At 46.4% G+C, this 20890-nt stretch overlaps 3 protein-coding genes across 3 annotated transcripts; all 3 read right to left on the reverse strand.

Moving 5' to 3' along the window:
• Positions 1-638: 638 nt before the first annotated feature.
• On the reverse strand, positions 639-3177 carry emc4 (ER membrane protein complex subunit 4). Its single transcript, XM_068755805.1, has 6 exons — positions 3081-3177; positions 2453-2614; positions 2216-2327; positions 1881-2034; positions 1623-1783; positions 639-958 (listed from the first exon to the last, which is right to left on the reverse strand). Exons 2-6 carry the CDS (start codon positions 2578-2580, stop codon positions 923-925), a joined length of 591 nt encoding a protein of 196 aa, XP_068611906.1. The 5' UTR covers positions 2581-2614; positions 3081-3177; the 3' UTR covers positions 639-922.
• A 465-nt stretch (positions 3178-3642) lies between these two features.
• Positions 3643-10134, reverse strand: cyld3 (cylindromatosis (turban tumor syndrome) 3). The gene is made up of 17 exons (XM_068755797.1): positions 10108-10134; positions 9652-9844; positions 8964-9081; positions 8652-8809; positions 8065-8532; positions 7673-7778; positions 6877-7328; positions 6575-6740; positions 6356-6497; positions 6141-6263; positions 5876-5967; positions 5715-5778; positions 5349-5556; positions 5166-5274; positions 4913-5031; positions 4611-4821; positions 3643-4521 (listed from the first exon to the last, which is right to left on the reverse strand). The coding sequence occupies exons 2-17, from the start codon at positions 9811-9813 to the stop codon at positions 4337-4339; spliced, it is 2883 nt and encodes a 960-aa protein (XP_068611898.1). The 5' UTR covers positions 9814-9844; positions 10108-10134; the 3' UTR covers positions 3643-4336.
• A 203-nt stretch (positions 10135-10337) lies between these two features.
• LOC137911421 (adenylate cyclase type 2-like) lies at positions 10338-19057 on the reverse strand. The gene is given in 25 exon segments (XM_068755792.1): positions 10338-11416; positions 11700-11824; positions 12158-12272; positions 12376-12483; positions 12568-12714; positions 12808-12966; positions 13072-13156; positions 13244-13419; positions 13596-13673; positions 13766-13903; positions 13976-14060; positions 14202-14299; positions 14395-14458; positions 14554-14607; positions 14780-14811; positions 14905-15081; positions 15246-15405; positions 15495-15653; positions 15780-15907; positions 16015-16126; positions 16275-16420; positions 16880-17029; positions 17173-17334; positions 17421-17618; positions 18263-19057. Coding segments are annotated over 25 exon segments (3786 nt in total). The 3' UTR covers positions 10338-11281.
• Positions 19058-20890: the final 1833 nt, after the last annotated feature.

The raw sequence follows: 20890 nt of genomic DNA on the forward strand, positions 1-20890 counted from the left end.
AAATTGTATTTTTATTTTCAAATAGTGGTACATTTAAAAATTTCATTAATTTCTAGAAAAGTGGGGAGAATTTTTTCATTTTGGCTAATATCTGAAAATGTATTAAAACCATTGTCATTTTGAAGTGTATTAATAGTGCAGTATTAGGTTTAAGACAACCACAAAAAAAGGATATTTGTATTTCATATGTATTAAATATGTGTTTAATCATATCTAATCTTTCTTTTGGAGTACAAATCTGCTTTAGCAGTGTTGCTGCAGTTTATTCTGTAAATGCTGGTCAGCTAACTCCATGTACAATATCATAGTGGACACACAACTAGTGTCGAGCTTTAAGTGTGACAGAAAGACCAATCAAAGAAAACATCTGAATTAAGCCAGCGAGGATTTAATTAAACTTTTCAGTGAGCAAATCAGTATTAATAAACAGCCCTATAAATTAAGCAGGAAGAAATGTTATTGGCTTGAACCATGTTGACAAAAATCACATTTCTTTACAGAATTTAAGAAAATTATACAAGATAATAAATTCTCAATATTAAAACTCTTCACCGATGTTAAACTGCACTTTAGGAGTTATTGAGGAAAGTCTATTTTAATGATGTTGGCCCAATAAAAAAAAACAACAACCCCAAAAACAAATCATGTGGACATTTTTATTCTTAAATTAACGTTAGTTTTACATTTAAGTATCTAAGAATCTGAATAAGAGCAGAGGTCAATGGCAAAAGACACAACGCAGATTATTCGGCTGAAACATTTTTTTATTTTACAAAAGGCAAACAACATTGTGTTGTAAAAAGCTGTACCACACAACCCAGCTGCTGATTCTAATCTTTCTTGTTGTAACTGTCGTTGCAGGGGGTTAAGCGGGAGAATGTACAGCATGTAGAATCTCTGGGAAGTGAATGTTCCGCCTGTTTCACAACAGCATCCCTCCGCCCAGGATCTCCATCCTCTGTAGAGAGACAAAATGATTTAGAGTCGTCTGTTCATTGCTGGAAAGAAGTTTCAAAGCCAAAAACCAACAATATCTTGAATATCTTTATACCTATAGAATATTTATATATGTATTTATTTCAGTAAATAATGGTAAAATGCTCACATTCTGCCCTCTAGTGGTCGTAACATGCACGAGCAGCAAACAAGTGCCAGAATTAGCGAGCGTTAAAACTGACAACTATCTCATCGATATTCATCATATTGTAATTATGGATCATACGAATTTACTTCACAGTAATCAGAATCTGTAAAGTAGTAAAAACAGAAACAATATTTGCCTCCAGAGTATGAATTAGCAGAAAAAGGAAATATTGAAATAAAGTACAATTACCTCAATACTGTAAATCATATCACTTGTTCTTAGGTTTAAAAAAAAAGGTTATTATTTTTGTGGAAATGTATTTAATTTCCAAATATCAGGTTATGTGTTGACTGAAAAACAAATCCATTGGAAAAACCCACGAAATTCAAATGGGCCAGTTGAATATATTGAATGAAATGAGTTGATTTAATGGCGCAGCTGTTATTAAGATAAAACTGCAATAAAAATAAATTTAAGCAGGGAAAAAAGCAGATCAGAAACACGATTTTTAGCGCTGTTCTAACGCAGTTCCTTTTACCTGAGGCGGTTCTATGAAAGCCAGCCAATCAGACGAGTGCGTAGGGAGAAGTCCCATTGACTGACACTTGTAGATGGCCAATGCTGAGCCCAGGAGATTACCAACCAGGTAGACGAGGCCCTGAAGCCACTGCTGACTGGAGCTCTCCAACAGCTTGAAAGCTGAGACGCGAGAATACAGACGGACGGGTAACGATGTCAGAAAACACAGGAAGTAAAGGGATGTCAGCCGAAAAAACAAAAATTAGATGACACTCACTGGCAGACATGGACATGAGTGCCTGTATGGGCCTCCAGGCCATCATGCAGACCATCATGATGGGGAAGATGGAGATGGTGTTGCCCGACATGTACATGATGAACAGGTTCATGGGAATCTGTTTCAGGGGCCCGAGAGCCACGTCCCAGCAGCGCTGTCAGGAAAGCAGGAGAGATCCTTATTTATGGACCTGCGTTTTAATTCCTCTCCACCATCACACCAAAATCACCCGCGAAAAAACTGCAACCCTCCGGCGACAGACGTATTCTAAAAGACATAATAAAAAAACAAAACAAAAAGGTGAAATCAAAGAGCTCCGCCTCCTCCCTGCTCACCTTCTCCACCAGGTTCTTGTCCGTCTCCTGGATGCTGGTGTCGGGAACAGGTTTCTCGGAGTAACCGATGGGGTAAACGGCGTCTCCTTGACCACCCTGTCGGTCACGACTCCTGCAGCGCAGAAAGAGTTTAGCTTTTAAAAACCCACCATGACTTCATCAAACAGCCAGACGAGATGAAAGAATCGTATTATAAACGATGAGATTGAGATTATCACACGTTCCGTTACTGCTCACCTGGTGTTACCCAAGCTCAACTCCAGGGCCCACTTCATCCTCCTGGCCCCACCGCCTCCTCTTGTTGACAGCGCTCCAGCTCCTCCTCCTCCTCCTCCTCCTCCACCTTGTCTCCCCGGAGATGCCATGGCAACCAGCTGCACTGCTGAACCTCAGACACGTCTTCAGCCAATAAAAACAGAAATAAGGTGTTTACCCTTTCAGCTCTTTGTCAGTCAGGCAAAAAAAACAAAAAAACAAATCTAATATTATACATTATTACACATACTTTGTTAGGAAAGTACATCTTCTTATTCAGATTTTCTATCCTGGTACTGAGAGTACCTTAATTTTCTTTTTCTTTTAAAATGATACGGGGTGGTGGGGGGATAAATAAAGTATTTTGAATTTAATTGCCTACATTAATTCTGTTAGAACGATTAATATTGATTATTATATGCTTTTCTTATCGAACACATGGTTTTATATTGGTGACTACCGCTCAAAAGCATGACTAGGTGAAGGACGATTAGCCATTTTAATAGTTTCACGGTTCGTAATATTGATGACTTGTCGCCGTTGTAAAGCGACGCCGTGGCAGCGTGACGTCATAATAAACAATCAGGCTCCCGTTTAACGTCCGCATTACCTTATAGAAACATCAAATCGACCGCTGGCTCTTTTCTCGATTCTTTTTTCTTTGATTCGACCTCTCGTCGCAAGCAGCTTCCGGGAACGGAGTGATGACGCACTATTTTTGCGTCACGTCCGCCCTGCAGTAGCGCTGCTGCAGACAAGACACATTTATTTATTTATTCTTTCATTAAAAACATTAAAAGTGCTTATTGTTTATCCTGTTTATCCTCCGTCAGCACAAACAACACAAAAGATCCATAGCCAGAGTTATATTTTTTCATTTTTCAAGTTTATTTTACTTGTAATGATTTGTACTGAGTAAAACAAATTTATCACATAATGGCTACGACCCTCCTCCCCGCCACACACACACACACACACAATGCTGCCGTGATCAAAATGGGATTATTAATCTGATTATTATTAGTCAGTATCTTGTTTATTCAGAATATTATATAAACATATGTTGCACAATTAATTATTTTACATCTACCTGCTGAAGGATATTTGCACATTTGTGAACAGACTTCCATAGAAAAATGACAGAACTACAGACTAAAATACTATAAAGACATTTATTAGGACGAACATTACAACCAATGCCCCTTAAGCAGTACAGTAGCTTTATATACATATACACATAAGGACATGTAAGCAGCAGTGCAAATGTAATTACAAAGTGAACAATAGAGACACGGTGGTTTTGGAGTATTATCAGTGGCAGGTGAGTAAAGATGGCCACTGCCACCTATTACACTCATTTAGGATCAAGTTGACGAACGTACAAATTTAGAATCTAAACTTGGTCATTATCTGCACTAAACAACTGAAGCTAACAACGGAGAGATTGGTAAATGACAATCCAAACAAATATTCGGTTAACAGAAAACAATAAAGTCTCATTTTTAGTTTTTACGTGAAACAAAAGGTTGTCATTTCCACACAAGTCAGCCTCTAAACAAATATGAATGAAAGTTGCAGTGCAGAAAATCACATTGTAGAAGTGATTCTTTCACTCGGGGTCACCCGTATCCTCAGTTTGCGCCTCTCTTTTTGTTTTTTTTCTCAACTGACCTGATAAAAAGCCAGACAAACAAGTGACATTTCATCATGCAAGAAAAGAAAAAACTAATTCTGCATAAGAAATTCAGTGATGGGACGTTCAAATGTTTTTGCAACAGTGGACGCTTCATTCTGTGAGGCTAAAATGTTTTATTTCATTCATCTCCCTAGATAATACTGAGTGTTTTACTATTTTATTTACCCACATCACTTATAAAGGCTGAGCTCGGGGCTGTGATACAGACACATGTAGGAGTCGCAGAGCAGGCGGCGGGCGGGCTCCCGCAAAGAGGCGGGGTCGACCCTGCTCAGCTCCTCCTCCGAGAGGCCGAAGTAGCGGCCCACTTCCGGACACGCCCTCACCTGCGGGATGTTGAAGCCGTTCTCGCCACCTGAATCGGATCGCAATGGAGCGCTTTAAAAACAACAACAACAACAGTTTGATTTTAGATCCCGTCCGCCTGAAGAGAGAATCTCTCACCCTCCCTGTCAGCCATGCTGTCGAAGAACAGCCAGTCGGTCAAGAGGGGTCCATTCTTCACGAAGCTCACGTAGTGGCTGGTCTCGATGCACGTTACAGCAAACAGAGACATTCGCTGGCGGGCGCACGCCAGGGGGCCCGTCCACGGCCCGTCCGCGGGGACGACGACTTTCACCGGGCTGTGGGACGCTCGCTTCTTGTGGCTGTGGACCTGGAGTTCAGGAAAGCGTATCGTCAAAAAAAAAAAAAAAAGCCGGCGAAAGCTGGAATCTGTTCAACTTTAAAAAGGTAGAAATGGCGACCTGTGTGTTGCAGGTCGGGCAGTACTGTTTGAGACGACCCGGAGTGATGTCCAAGTCGTCGTAACACTGGAGACACTCCCACTCCGCTAGCGCCTGACAGATGCTGCACTGCCTCAGAGCTAAAGACAACAACAAAAATACACTTTAGTGTAAAAAAAAAAAAAAAAACAAGACCTCAAATCCATAAAACCGAATGCTAAACGAGATAAAAACAATTGTTAAATGGAGACTCCTGTAGGAGACGCTCCCTTACAGTCATCCAGCAGGTCTGTGAGGTCCAAGCTGAGGGTGGGCAAGATGGCGTCAAACATTTTGAAGTCCTTTCCAAAGCGAGGCATGAGCAGCAAGAGGCAGGAGGGAGCCTGGAGTGGAACACCGATTCAGAAAGGTAACCGCAAGAACAGGGGGAGTCGTGAATTCCTTTGTTTTCCGTCACCTCGACGAACTTGAGGCCGGCGTGGAGGAAGGACGACTCCAGCAGCGCCTGGACGCTGGCGACTCTCATCCGACTGGAAGGGGAGGCGAGCGGGATGGGGGAGTCGACCGGGGAGAGAGGCGCGGGCGAGGAGGGGGAGGGGGAGGGAGGGACGGTGGGCGGGAAGAGCTGGTAGAGGTGGCACTTCTGAGGCTGTTGAGTCATTGATCTGCAAGAGTGGAGGGGGGGGGGGGGGGTACATGAATATAAGATTTTCTGTTTCATTAGATTAACTGGTTATTACCCCCCACCAGCCTGAGCGATACTGAATCGACCAATAAGGTGCGAGTCTGTTTTGCACGCATAAACACAAAGGCGGTCGGTCACCTGATCACGAGGAGCGGCTCGACTCGGAGGAGCTGGAAAAGCTTGTTGAGAAACTCTTCAGGATCTGGACAGAAGAACAGCGTGACGGCATTCCTCACGCAGAATAGCGTTCATTCCAGATGCGCACGCACACACACACGCACACGCACACACACACACACCTTTCTCCTGGTTGGTGAAACCCGTGTCCCCGTTTGCAGCCTCCAGCAGTCGTCTCAGGGCCATGGTTTTACTGGCGCACACGTAGCCATACCTGAAAGACAAAGCAAAGGGGAACGCGAACCCGGGGTGAGGATGTGTCAAAGGTTCGGCAGCTACCGGGCCTTCCTATTGGTTGGAATGATTGGCCGCATTAACTAACACACACACACAATATAATGTGTATATTATACAGCCGATCTCTATCTTTTCTATTCTTTTTCACACCTTCGCAGAGGATTGACGATCTCGCAACGCAGCAGGTCCTGAGCCCGGCTGGAGTTCTGGTCCTTTTCCGGGTCGGCAGGACAGAACAGCGCCAAGTCTGCCGAACTGCAGCAGGAGAAGAGGCTGCGGAGAAACAATTAGCAAGACGGGAGGAAATCATTTAGTTCACCGATCATCAGTGCTTCATGCTGCGTTCAGGCGCCGCCGGCGTTTACCCGAACAGCGTGGCGTCCAGGTAGCAGGAGTTGAGGTGACCCTGGATGCCTCTCTTCCAGCCTTGGTAGAGCTCGACGGCCTCGTCCCCCTCCGCCGGAGGCGTGGCCTCCTCCACCCGCTCGCTGCCCCACTCTGCGAAGGCTGAGAGGGCGACAGCGTTCACGCGTAGGAACTCCCCTCTGCACGTTCCCGTGAACGTAAATCCACCGTTTCCCTACCGACGGAGTTGCATCGCTCGACTTGATTCACGGGCGTCTCGGGGGCGGGGAACCTGGAGTCCCGCCTGCATTTCCGAAGCTGGACGAACAGCCCCTTGTTGGGCGGGCAACGGAAGTGGCGTTCGCCGAGGTAGCTGCCGTCTGTCCCTGCAGAGAGCTCCTGGTCCTGACACACACGCGCGCACGCGCACACACACACACACACACACACACACACAAACAAAATGTCTGTTTTTCTCGTGTTTACACTGAATGAACGTTGACTCCTCGTCCCGAGTCCCGCGAACCGATCTCGTTCTCACCAGCTCGATTCCCGCCACTCGCTCAGAGATGCCCCTGATCCGTCCAATCCAGCGGATAACCCCGAAAAGGGGCGGGTCGTTCACTTGGACCATTGATCCCGCCTCCAGCTCGCCCGCCGGCCCCGTCTCGTCCTCCTCCCCCGCGGCCTCGTCGGCGTCTTCAGGCGGCGTCAGAGGCGAGGGGGAAACGCGGACGCCGTTGGTTTGCCGAAGCTGGTCGGCGTCGACGTGCGGCGCCACGTTTCGGGGTTTGGGAGGCGGGAGCGGAGGCGGGAGCAAGGGTTTGAGGACGGGCTTCGGCGGCGGCAGAGGAGGGGCTTTAAGCGCTTCTTTGCTCGGGGGCATCAGAGCAATCTTTGGAGAAGAGGGAGGGGCGGGGTCTGGGGGCGGGAGAGGCTTCGGGATGGGTCTGGAACTCTGCAGAGGAGGATTGTGACGGTGGGATCTCGGTTCTAAGAGGAAACGGAACCAGAGTTAGGAGTTCACGGCGGTGATTAAAGGCCTTTAGATTCTTTATAAATGCAGATCTTTGTGATCGCCTGAGTTACTTTTGAGATTTTTGTTTATTTATTTTCTCATCTCGTTCCACTAGAACAAGATGAGATTGAGAAGCACGAGCCAATCACAATAAAGTAGCACTAACCAATCATCCCTACAGAAGTGCCGTTTTCACCGAGTCAGTTTTACATTTATGTTTTTCTGACATCGATTGTAATGAATTTTATATAGAAAATGCAATTTTATAAAAATGCCTCACAGTGATCAGCGTTCGGCGGGGGGGGGGGGGGGGGCGTACCTGAGGAAACCTTTGTGGTTGGCAGAAGGAGACCATACAGCGAGGAAGGAATGTTGCAGAGCTTCTCTCCCTTATAAAAGCCATCCCAGTCACCAACAGGAACGTCCTGACGCACACAAAGACTTCAAAATGTTAACAATGACTTTAAATTTAAGCAAAAACACGTTGTATAATAGTTTAAACAGCGCCTTCAATACTCAAAGAATAGATTTTTTGTCTATATTTAGGTTCAGTTCGAGGATCAGAGTTAATTTTCCGCCCTCGTATTTGTCTTCTTACATTTTCTGATATTTCATTTGGATTATTATTATTATTATTATTATTATTATTATCCGAAAGGAGAAACACGACAACAGGAAGACAAGAGTTAAAATCTGCTGAGTCACACTGACCAGCAGGACGCCGGCGTACATCCCCGACGAAGACCGGCCAGGGAGGGGGCCGCAGAAGACCACCTCCCCACCGTAGACCTTATCCTCCACGGGGAAGCACACCCGCTCTCCGGCGTGGAAGGGCGGAGGCGACGCGGGGGCGTGCGACGGCTCCGCCCTTCGGGAGAGCATCCCAGAAGGGCCGGGCTGGGGAGGGCTGCCGGGGCGGCGCCGCCGGAAGCTAACGTGACGACCGGACTGCTGCACGGGATGGTGTGGGCGGCCGCCGTTGTTATGGTGCCCGTTGCTGCGATGGTGCTGGTGCTGGTGCTGGTGCTGGTGGTCTTGCTCGTGGGTTCGCTCCCGTGCGTCGGAGTGGCGGAGCCGGATGTGGCTAACGGGCAGGAAGAGGCCGCAGCCTTCGGGGCAGCTGAACAGCCGGCGGCCTTTATAGGAGCCGTTGCTTATTCCTCTGCCTGCAGCAGAACCCTGCAGAGGGGGGGGGGGGGGGGGGGCAGTTACTACAAAATACTTACAATCTCAATCAAACCCACGTCTATTTTAGATTTTAGAAGATTCTGAATATCTGAAAAAAATTATTAGTTTACCTTGAGCTGCACCCCAAAAAGCACAGCGCTGCCCCCTCTGGTCAGCGGCCCCACGTATTTAAGGTCCGCTTCCGCCATCTCATCCGGTTTCCCGATTTGGACCCACAGCGGCGTTTCGAGAGATAAATTGGCCAAATGCTGCAGCTTCCCTGGGTTGTCTGAAAAAGTATAAAACAATGAAACCTTTACCGCAAAAGGGGAACAAACCTAATGAATGGAGACAGATGGAGCTCTTTCCCATTCTTCTACAAGATTATAAAATTAGTACAGAAATAATAGCCACTTCTTTAAAACGTCATATTGATGCGTTACTTAGAAGTCGGAGGCGGGCCTCTGGATCAGACACCGGCTCCAAAAACCCGCTCAGCTCTGCTGGGACTTCATGCAGGAACTTCCTCTCTACTTTTAACATGATGTCATTATCCAACACCTGCAGAGAGGGGGGGGCACAAAAACAGAAGGAAAAGACAGACGTGTGGGAGAGAGGAGAAAAATAAATTAGAGGCAAGCGCCACAGGAGGTGGGAATAGTTTTAAGGATAGACCCCGTTTGAAGAAGCAGCATGTGTGAAATACGAGACGGAGAACCTTTTATCCTCAAACAATCAGAACAATAGAGTAAGCGTCGATAATCACGTGGAAACCAACCTAATTTCTGTTATGCTGTCACCAACATACAAAGTTTAAATATTGCATTATTTTTTTGCCTTGTGGGGGGTAAATACTACAACACTGTTTGTATCATGTTTTAAGAATTATGTGCGTTTCCGTGTAGCTATAAAACAAATCTTCCTTTATTTAGTTGAGGTGAAGGACTGATTATTTGACCCGCAAACTAAAACTAATATTGTAGTATTTATTTATTATAGTACAAGTATTTTTGACAGTATATTTTATACAGTCTTAACAGGTTTTTTGCTTTATAAATAAAACACTTGCATCGAAATGACCCTTTGCCCAGATCTGGCAACCACCATCATGCTCAAGTCAAAGTGAGTTACCTTCACCCAAAGGTCGTCCCTGCTTCGGTCCTGCTCCTGGCACATGAACCCCCGTTGAAGCCGAATGGTACCTTCCAGCTGGTCCTGGACCTTCAGATCGGTCGAGATCAAGAACATCTTTGGGGGGCGGCGCTTCCTGGTTGACTCAAGGGCCCCAGACATCTTAGGCGCGTCTTTATATGCAACAGCGTCACTGGAAAAAAATATATGAATATAAATTATAAATTAAAATACATAATCACACACGGACAAACTTATAGCGGGTCGTGTGTGTCCTTAAAGTCTAAAAAAACAAAACAAGGGACGACGTAGGAAGCTAGCCTTCACGTTTAAACTTTCTTTCCCAAATTAAATTTGTAAAAAGAGCACAACTTTTACCGCTGAAACGTTCTCGACTTGCCGCTAAACCACGTTCGTAACTTTGACAACAACTTTAAACGTCCGGGGAAGACTCACCTCCTCCTTTAACGCCGACCGTCAACATTTCCCCGTCTCGTTTACCGTTTCGATAACAAACCGCACCGTGAAACAGGAAGAAGTGTGACGGACGTCCGTGCCAGCCAATAGGAAGTGGAGAAAGTTGAGGAGTGGTTTTCTAAGCCAATCAGAGCGTATATGGGCGTATCTGTTCTTAAAACAGGAGGTGTTCACGAAAGAAGCGGGTGAAGTTCACAAATATCTGCCTTTTTTTTATTAGATTATAAATACAATAGAAAAATATTTCCCCATGCAGAAAAAAAAAACTTTTTTTCATTCACACTTCACATCCTTCCTGACAAACACGTACGGCACACATAAAAGTAAACTCCAGTAGCCTACTCAACACTGTTTTGTAATCCAAAACTCCCTATAAAAACATAAAACATTGAAAAGTGCAAGGTTAAATGTGCATTGTCCAGCTTTTCATAGCACAAAGCCTGAGTACGGATGTGTTATACAGCATCAAATGTCAGTTTTAAACAGCAGTGAAACGAGAAATCGATATTTAAGTGAACATACCTCTAGTAAATCTCTCTATGGTGAGCAGTGGACACTGACCAGCAGTTCTTCACTGTTTACTGTACAACATCTTAAATAATCCCGTCCCTACTTGGACATAAAGAATTACATTTATGAGGGCGATCAATCCTTTCTCAATCATGTGCAAAATGTAAAACTATCCAGAATTTCACAATAAAAGAAAAACAAAGAAACATGTATGACAGGAGATTTCTCTTCTCTATGCTCTGATACTCCCCCCCGCCCGGCCATTCATCTTATTACAATTGATTGATTGTCTTCTTATAACTACACAAACTGCCTCATTAGTCCTTCATTACTAACGCAAGCATTTTCAAAGCTGGAAAAATGGTCATTAAATGGTCCAAGAACTGAATGCGCTCAATGTCCCAGTTGCCGGTAATCGCCTTCATTTAACCGTTCATTTAGTGTTTCATCAACAGTCACAGGTTCTGCTGCATCGATCAGCAGTAAGGAAGTGCAGATGCTCATGACGTTATAATACAGAAGTTGCTGCCGATGCGTCGGGCGTTTAACCTCCACGAGGACGCGGAATGATTTCACGCATTGTCAGTTCACACGAGAAGCATGTCTTGGATAAAGGTCTGCGAGATAAATGCAAATATCGCAGTCAGAACGGAAGAGACGATTGGTCCGTGTTAACAAAGTAAGTGGTGAGTTCCCCTTTGCCCTTCACGTTGATCACCCCTCTGAGAGTCACGCTGTAGCCGACGCTCTCGACGATCAGGGCCGTTTCCTCCGTCACCTGGGAGCAGAAAGAAAAGGGAGGGAGGTCAAAGGGATACATTTTGTATCCTTAGAATTCCAAATCAAATGGGTGAACGTTCCGATGTAACAGACTTGACTGTCATCAGTGAGTCGTCCTTAAATTGAAGTACCCTACGCAACTGGAACATAGATATTTATACTTTGTTTATTATTATAAGTGCAAGCTCTGCTCCATTAATATGCATTTAACGTTCTTACTGAGCCATATATATTTCACCATGTAAAGCATTCCTATCCTTTTTTTCTTTCTTTCGCCTGACCTGTATCTTGTCCAACACGCCGGTGCTTTCCATTCTGCTGGCCACGTTAACAGAGTTCCCCCAGATGTCGTACTGAGGTTTGTGAGCTCCGATCACGCCTGCAATCACTGGACCGTGATTTATTCCTGCGAGTTGACAGGCCAAGAGGAATGATCAGGAACATACGATCAAACGTTAATATAATTATCGCATTTGTTGTATAATTGCACAAGAATTCGAAATCTGGAAAAATCTGTATTTATTACCATGAGAGCAAAATTAGGTTTTGACTCAGTACTGCATAGATGGAATGTTAATCATTGTAAATCACATTATTTAAGTGAACATGTACATTGAAAGTATTATTTTTTTCACTTTTAAAATGTTAAAAGGTGATTGGTGATAAAGAAAGAAGGCTAAGCCATCTGAGTTTTAGGATTACGAACAAGCATACGTGCATTAACCAAGGATAAACTCACCGATCCTGAGTTTGAAGCTGTTGAAAGCGTGCGTGTTGATAGACTCTATCACCCCCATCAGAGCGGTGGCAAACTCCACCATGGAGCGCACGTGGGTGTACGACATCTCAACCTTCTGCAGGGGGAGCCAGAGATCATGTTAATGTGGGCAAGTTTCACAATTACACAAATTAAAATTGAGAAATTGATCAATTGGGGCCGCGAGAGACTGATCGAACCTTAGTTTCATCCGTTAGGGGCGAGTAAGTCAGGCCGGTTGCTGCCATGTATGTGCTGCCAATAGTCTTAATCTTCTCCACCGAAGAGAATTTAGGCTTAGACAGAAGCTGCGTGACGTGGACAAGAGAATAAAGTCAGACAGAGACGATGCTGAAACTGAGAGTAGAAAAATAGCATCTTCTTCGTCTTACCTCGTCAAAGTCCGATATGATCTCGTTGAGCAGGCGCAAACACTCCAGGCCGTCTCTGTTGGCGCTGCTTTCGCTGTAGAAATCTTTGAACTGAGGCACCGAGGCAAACATGACACAGACGCAGTCATACGACTGACTGTACAGGTCCTGAAACACAGTTTATTTTAAAGGTAAAGGAGTTTCAAGAAGGTTAAAAGTCAAATCTTTTTTTATTAAATGAATTCATTTTGCTTTCTTTACCTGGTTGCGAACAGTTTTGCCAATGAAGAAGGAGGCGACGTGGAATGGCAGCACGTTCTGAAGGAGGAGCATGTTGACATTCTCCATCGTCTCCATCTCCTCTCGCTCCGTCTTGAAACAGCAATCCAACAGGAAGTCAACTCGGCAGCCCAGCTCATCCTGACGGAAAGACGGGGAAGTGGAGGGTCAGAGGTTAAGTTCTTTTAAAATGGTAGGAAAAAAAAAAAAAACATGCTTTATTAACATCTGTAAAGACGCACTCACCTGTCTGGCCAGTATGAGGCATATGATGTAAAAGATGACGAGCCAAAGGCCAGACATGATCTGAGGATCCTTCAGCACTCCTGGCCTGTGGATAAATACGAGCACATTCTAATATTAAGAGCCAAAACAGTTACTGAACCCCCCCCCTGGAGAGAACGCGATCAGATCTCACCTGCTGTCATTGTAAAGCAAGTCGATGAGGCACTGCGACCTCGGGGCGTAAACGTGGATAAAGAGGGCCAGGTAAACCACCACGGCCATCGTGAGCAGGAGCACCTTCATCGACAAGCACGTCCTGACGAACACGATCACCCCCAGCATGGCCAGCAGGCAGCAGTAGACGTAATACTGGGAACGAGGTTAGTGGGAGGAGAAGAATGTGGGTTTAACCTATAAAGTTATATATAGGTGACATTATTAAATTACTTTTATTGGTATAAATTAAGAAAGAATTGACCTTCAAAAGTAGAAATAAATAAATAACTTGAAACGCTGACGTATCGACAAACTATGCACTCCTTTACCGGTAAAGTGTAGAGGTTGAGTTCCTCCAGCTCCGTCCTGTTGGTTATCGATGTGCAGTTGTTTCCTGGGAGGAACACCTGAAAAAGGTAACGCCAAGAAGTGTGACAGAGAGAGAGAGAGAAAAAAAAAACTAAAGTCGAAAACAGGAAGAGACAGACGAGGAACTCACCAAGTTGAGGAACGCCATAAGCAAAGTGATGAGCACGCCGAGGCTGACCACAAAGACTCGCAGCGCCGCCCGGGTGGAGACTCCGCGGGACAGACCCGAGAACCACTGAATACCCGCCGGCATCTTGGAACGCAGTTTCTGGAAGCAGAAGTACATTCAGACTCAGGCTCTGTCCGTCGTTATCGGACACCAAACCCTCCGTTCATTTACCTCCAGGTATCCGGTGAAAGCGATCGTCAGCAGCAGAACCAGCACGGGGAAGGTGGCGCCGTACGACACGGCCATCTCGAAGTTACTGCGGCGGTGGAAGCAGACGATTTGCGCCGTTTAATTTGCTCATTCAAGAACAAGCTAAGAATAATAAAAATCGAGGCGAGGAAGGGGGCGGGGAGCGTAGGAGCACATTTACATATTTTAAATGACATAAATAACTCACTTCTTAGAGACGAGTATCTGGACGGTAAAAATAGTGATGAAGACTAAAGCCAAGCAGCTCAGCGAATGATGCAAACCCTTCACTTCTGAAAAGAGGAACTGGAACACACGGACGGATGAGACAAACAAGCAGAAACAATTGATTTGCAAACGCGCAAAGGCTGCATCGCGCTGGTCTGGGAAATGGGCCTAACCTGTTTCTCGAGGCTCAGGTCATTGAACAGCAGAGTGAAGCAGTTGACCTTCTTTAACCTTCTCCTAAATGACAAAATCAGACTCCGCTGTGAGCTAATACGAAATCCAGCGAAATGCATTTCTAGAAAAGACACCGTTCCTCCAGATTTCTATCTGACCTTGCAATGTCTATCGTGTCCAGTGATCCCCTGACGTTGGCGTCCACCACCAGACTGGGACAAAAGCAAGAGCACATGAGAAACAGCATTTAACACAAACTAAACAGCATTCAATTCGTGTTCTTTTTTTTTTTTAGGAGAAGGGAAGAATAAATCCTTGATACCAAATTCTGCATTCTGGTGCGTTCTTTGTCTATTTTTTTCTGTTTCCGGTCTCTCCTAAAACACTTACCAAGAGTTAAACTGGTACGATCCTTCCTAAAGTAAACACACAAACATATTGACCCGTTATTACCTCTCTCAATATGACAGTACGGAACGATCAACCCTATCTTTGGAACGAATGCATACCTCAAACTGCTGCGACTGGTTTGTAACGGCGCCGGTGGGCACGACTGGTTTCTTGGCGTGCTTGGCGTTGGGGTTGCTCAGGTCCGCAAACGGGTGGATGGTCCGCCAGGACTTCAGGTACTGAGACATCCTGACCGACGCCCTCTGCCTGATCTCTCCTGGTGCGAGATTGTCTGGCTGTAATGAGTCAAAATTGTTAATTAAAATGAATTAGCTCGAACAACGGCAGAATAATCGGTGCGTCTGCAGCTCCGCTGATCCCCATACAAACCATACGATAGTGTTCTCCTTACCGCTAAACCCCTGCTGATAGGCTACTAGCTCGACGTTCTCAAACCTACCTGTTTCGGTCTCCTGGGTTTGCTCTCGGGATTGTGGGGATCAATCACCAGGAAGGTTTTCCTTCCTTTAAGAAAGGGATCCTGACTCCTCCTCTCAACTTCCTGCACTTGATACCCTCCGTTTAAATGCTGCAGGGTCTCCTCCGTGATGTGTACGCGCCTAAATAAAAACAATAACAAAGAATTACCCAAACAGCAAAAAGCTGCAAAAATCTTTAAAAAAAAACGTTAAAGTTTTCCCCCCCTCACCCTGGAAGACCTCCGGACTCCATGTGATTGGCTAATGTAACGTCGTGTGACCACACGTCGTACTGCCACTTCTGCAAGCCGATCACGCCGCTGAGGACGTTGCCGGTGTGGACGCCGACCCTCATGCTGATCTCGACCTCCGTCGCTTCTCGCAGTTTGCTGAAAGGAGAGGAGGAGATAGTTGTGAGTCGCATCCGTGGAGCTATTTTTACAGCTTCAGCTCTGGAAAGTGAAATAAGAGTCACGAAGTCGTCATACAATCAGCCGCGAATTGGCCGCACCGACCTGATGGCGTTGCACATGTCCAGTCCCATCTGAACGCAGTTCCTGGCATGGGTGGGGATGGGATCAGGAAGACCGGACACGCAGTAGTAGCAGTCGCCCAAGATCTTAATGCGGAGACACCCATTCCTCTACACGTGGAAAAGACACAAAGAGGGGGTGGGATAGGCGAGTCACCGGGATCAAAGCTGCATGTCAAAAAAACAACAACAACGAAACGTTTGGGTGGGACGGTCACCTTGGCGATGTCGTCGAATCTGCCAAAGAGCTTGTTGAGCACGGCGACCAGCTCCTCCGGTGTGCAGGTGCTCGCCAGCTTCGTGAAGCCCACGATGTCTGCATACAAGATGCTGCGGAGCCCAGATCAAAGCAAACGTCAGGAATGTATTTGCGCGACGCCGACTTTTAGGGGAGAGATCTATAGACACTCCAAGGAGGGAGGGGATTCATGCCCCCCCCCCCCCCCCCCCGACAAAAGCGAAAGACGTCAATCGTCACCTGACGTCTTTGTGCTGCCGCACGTAGAGGCTGTGGAAGTTGGAGTCGGTCTTCTCGCTGCTCTTGGGCTCGGAGAGCTTCTTTATCACCTCCGTCTTCAGCTCCACGGCGATGTACCGCGGCAACACGGACAGGAGGAGTCGCTCCTGTTACCGAGGGGGGGGGGGGGGGGGGGGACACACAGAGACAACAAGGAGCGTCACTGGATTTCTGTTCACAGAGACGACATAAAAAGGGACCAGCAAAAAGCCTCTTTGAAGCGACGCCGTGTTGACACAGCGGATCACCTTCCATCTATTTGTTTTGCCTGCTTGTGAACGGTGTCCGTTTGACTCGGGCCTCTTCTACTCCTGCATGGGCTCCAGGCAAGTCAATTATTAATCTGTGGGCCCGACCAGCCAGGGAAAAAGCACACGGCATCCAAAAACCCGGGCTGAAGTAGCCCTGGAATAACGCCTAATGACGATAACCGATCCACCAGGAGACGAGAGCAGTGCAAATAAAGGCGAGTCAAAAAAAACCCCGAATTGGTTTAAATAAATATAAGAACCCTGTTTGTGTATTTGAAGCTCCATCATGCAACGAGTAGACGCGGTTGTTTATACTTGCTGATATTTCTTTATCTCCTTCTGCGAGCGCACGGCGCTGAACTCCTCCCTCTTCCGATTGGACGTCCTGAGATCGCGCTCGGTCGTCCACAGGTGGAAAATCCCAACGCAGTTCACGCACAGCAGCAACGCCGCGTTGGCCACCAGCTATGATGGGAGAGGAGACGTCAGAGGAGAGGAGACATCGTCTCTCCGGCGTGTCCTCGGTCTTCCCCGACTCGGGTTTGACTCGTGATCGAGAGAGCCTTTCATCATTCATTTTCGATATCTTAAAAAACGTTCATCATCACCTGCACGACCAGGTCTGGCGTCTCCGGGCTCGTGACAGGAACGTAGACGCTGATGATGACGATGTGGGAGACGCTGGTCCCGATCCCGACCATCAGAGCCCAGGCCATGGAGAGCGGCAGGACGGTGTACACGCTCAGGGAGAGGAAGAGGAAGAACGCCACCTGAGACGGGACAGGGAGCAGACGTGGGGAAAAAAAGAGCGGAGACACTAAACCCTCTCGTATCTCCCGCTTTCCGCTCGCCTCACCTGCTCCCAGGCGGTGACAGGCCCCCCCGTGAAGATGAAGACGATGGCAGTGACGTAGAGCGTCCCCCACACGAAGAGGGCCAGCGCTCCTCCGCAGCGCCGGACCGTGGCCAGCCAGGGCAGGCAGACGAGCAGGAAGACGCTCAGGCAGAGAACCACGCACACCACCGACAGGGCGCCGACGTGGACGTGGATGTTCTAGCGCAGAGACGGGGAGGAACATGTAAAACTGTAAGAATACAGAAACCTCTGTCTGGGCTTTTTTTTTTTATGTCTGGATCTGGATCCAGATTTTCATGGAGGTTATAAAAGAAGATTAAATTAAGAGACATTTTTCTCAACCTTTTTTGACCTTGAGGCATAAAACTGTTGTTGGGCAAAAACTACATCCTGCCAAGTTCAAGCATTCTCCGCACACCACAGTTTCCAAAGACGCTCCTCTGACGGTGCCGGTGTTTATACTTTAAAAGGTAATAAAGTAACAAACGAAAAGAAAGTAAAAAAAGAGGACAACAACAAAAGAAAAGAAACTTTGCTCGCATGAAAAACCCAAGAAGAATCTGTGTGTGTCACTGCTCCGCGGGAAGAACCCGGAATGCAGGGCTGTTTTTACAAGAACAGGTTTGACACACACAATCCCTGCCTCATGTTGACGTTGGCTGCTCCTGTGACAACCCCCCCCCCCCCCCCTCCCTCTCCCTCGCACAATGGAGACAGATTTTGAGTGTTCTCTTTGAACTGATTGCGTCCGGATCCTGCTATTACAGAGGGCCTAACATGAAGCACACACAAACGCACAAACACACACACACACACTGTCCTCTACGTGTCTTTGGTCTCACCCGTCCTGTGGTGGGAATGAGGACGATGATGGCCACACAGAAGGCCAAAGACAGCACCAGTCCCGGCAGCATGGCCGGAGTCTCCTCCGCACACTGCAGGCACGCTCTGCGGAACACCTGGTAGCAGCAGCACATCCCTTCCCTCACAGTCCGCCCGGAGCCGTTGCTCCGCCGGTCCTCCGTGTCCCACCTGACGTCGAAGCCGCCCCTCGAATCGGCAGGCGACAACGGGGGGCTGTCCCTCGCCGAGTCTACGTTGGAAACGCTTCTGTCGAAGGCCGGGAAACTTTTTTTGTCCAAATGACAACGTTCTAAAGCGGAGTCGGAGAAGTTGACGGGAGAGGTAGCGCTCGTCTTCGCCAGGACGCTTTGGTCGATCTCGCCGCTAGTCTGAGCGGGACTCGGTGTTGCACCGCCGCCGCAGTCTGGGCCGATGCAACCGTCCCTTTGCAACGAGGCGCTGTTGTCGGACGAGTCCATCGGCCGCAGGGTCCTATCTCTTCTGCTCAACAAAGAATTGCCCCGAAGGGGTCCAGGAACCTGCGGAGTGTTCGCCAAATCCACTTCTACAGAAACCTGGTGGTCGCTCAGCGCTGGTCGCAACACATCGTCGCCACCGCTTTGCTCTGTGCAGTCCGGCGTTTGACAAAAATTGTCCAGTTCCAGGACGTTTCCTACTCCGATTGTCCCCCTTCCATCGCTGGAGACGACTATTACGTTCGGCACCAGCGATGCCTCCGTCGCTTCTTCGCCAGGCCTCTTCTTTTTCCGAAAGCCTTTCGCACGGCCCGGCATGGCGGTCTGTGCGAGGGACTCGTATCGGATCAACTTTGTGTCTTCTCACGTGGTCCGTCTCCGTGACTGAGATCTGAACCTTTGTCTTTGTCTAGGTTCCAGATGAAAGCGATTTCCTTCGTGTGTGTGTGTGTGTGTGTGTTTTGAGTTATTCTCCAATCGCTCCCTCTGAGGTCCCGAAAGATCTTAAATCGCAGCAAAAACCTCCTTTGATGAGTGCGTGTCCACACCGCGGCGAAGAATAGTCTCACTGCCCGAAAGAGATGGAGAAAAAGGGATTTAAAATGCATATGAATAAGCATTTAAAGTCACAGTTGACAAACAAACCTCTCCTGTGGATGGTTTTAATGCCAGTTTAATGACAAATCGCTCGCTCGTCATTTCTCCCGTGATGCAAAGAACTTGTTCGTCCGGCTGCAAGTTCTTCCCCTTTGGAGCAAAGCCATGCACAAACATTCGGTTTACACTGTTTAGGCGTGTACAGGAATGACATGCCACGGACGCACCCCGGTGCACGTTAAAACATATTTTGTCTACTCCATGTTTAAGAGAGTCTGTCTCTCTCTGACTGCTGCTAAGGCAAAATTAATTTTGTGACTAAATCTGCATTTAATCTGCTACAGGTCCACAAGTGATTGAATATTAAAAGTCACAGAGGGATTACACAGAGGGATTGACCTACTGCTTGGGAAATGTCACAAATAAATGATAATCTGTAAAAACAATTGATTGTGTTGTTTGTTTCCATCCCACTGTCTGCAGGTCTCGTTATTCTGGTGTATCTGTGTTCTTATTTATGATTCAAAAATGATTCAAATCATATTTCTTCATTGTTTTACCAGTTATGATTGAATTGACCACAATTCATTTGAAATGTCGGCCGATCTAACGTGAATTTAATCTAAGAGTGCAATTTTCTGGCTACGCTATAAGCATTTATAACCTTTTATTAAAAATTAGTATATATATATTTTCCTATAAAATCTCAGAATATGATCCAAAATACAAATGTTTCAATTTTACATTTTTTTTAAGGGAATCTTAAAATTCAGCCACTAAAAAGCAAATATATGAACTAGAAAGTCCAGTTATGTTATTATCAACGCTCTGTCTGCTTATAATGTAAATGATCTTATCTTTATTATATCATCTATTATCGATCTGAGCATGGAGTCAGTCGTCATGACACAAAAATCACACAAACGTGACTTAAAAGAGCAACACAACCTCCTTCTAGTCTCGCCTTTCCAGCTTTCTTATTTACCGATTCAGTAAGTAAATAAAATTATGTTCTATAAATATGGAAAAAAGAAAAAACGTGTTACGAAAGAGGAAAACAGGTGACACAGCGCAGCGTTTAGGATTTAAAGGAAGTTAATGAATAAAATATATATATATATATATATATTCTCACCTCATTGTTTCTTTGACGTCACAAACAGCGTGAAGTTTAAGAGTGAATGATTAAAAATAAAAAATAAAAGACAATCGTGTCGTCTCTTCGGACTCTGACGTTCAGGAGGACTCACCGTCCGGACTCAGCGCGCGTGACGCTCAGGGAGACGAGCGCAAGGCAGGTGAGCGAAGGGGCGCGCGCAGGCGAGCACGAGCGCGCAGTCAAAACAGCAGCCAAGGGGATGGAGAGGTCAGAATCCGGCCCTAGCCATTTTGGTGCCCCCCCCCCCATACACGGCAAACATTATATATATAAAACATTAATAACAACAGCCATATGACGGACCTTAAAAGTTTAATTATTCTTCAAAACAACTAGCACACGCTATACAATACAAATAATAAAATAAAATAAATAAACAGAAATAAAACAGGGTT

The sequence above is a fragment of the Brachionichthys hirsutus genome, chromosome 23 (assembly GCF_040956055.1).
Source record: "Brachionichthys hirsutus isolate HB-005 chromosome 23, CSIRO-AGI_Bhir_v1, whole genome shotgun sequence".
In the NCBI taxonomy this organism is placed as follows: Eukaryota; Metazoa; Chordata; class Actinopteri; order Lophiiformes; family Brachionichthyidae; genus Brachionichthys; species Brachionichthys hirsutus.

Bases quoted from the DNA above. Each gene is read 5' to 3' on its own strand.
- emc4 (XM_068755805.1), bottom strand. From the start codon at position 2,580: ATGGCATCTCCGGGGAGACAAGGTGGAGGAGGAGGAGGAGGAGGAGGA. The intron at 2,035-2,215 runs GTGAGCAGGGAG...CTTTCCTGACAG, and splicing joins ACAAGAACCTGGTGGAGAAG to CGCTGCTGGGACGTGGCTCT. The intron at 959-1,622 runs GTAAAAGGAACT...GTCTCTCTACAG, and splicing joins CTTTCATAGAACCGCCTCAG to AGGATGGAGATCCTGGGCGG.
- cyld3 (XM_068755797.1), bottom strand. From the start codon at position 9,813: ATGTCTGGGGCCCTTGAGTCAACCAGGAAGCGCCGCCCCCCAAAGATG. The intron at 6,264-6,355 runs GTAAACGCCGGC...GTTTCTCCGCAG, and splicing joins CTGGACGCCACGCTGTTCGG to CCTCTTCTCCTGCTGCAGTT. The intron at 5,032-5,165 runs GTAAGGGAGCGT...TGTTGTCTTTAG, and splicing joins CACAGACCTGCTGGATGACT to CTCTGAGGCAGTGCAGCATC.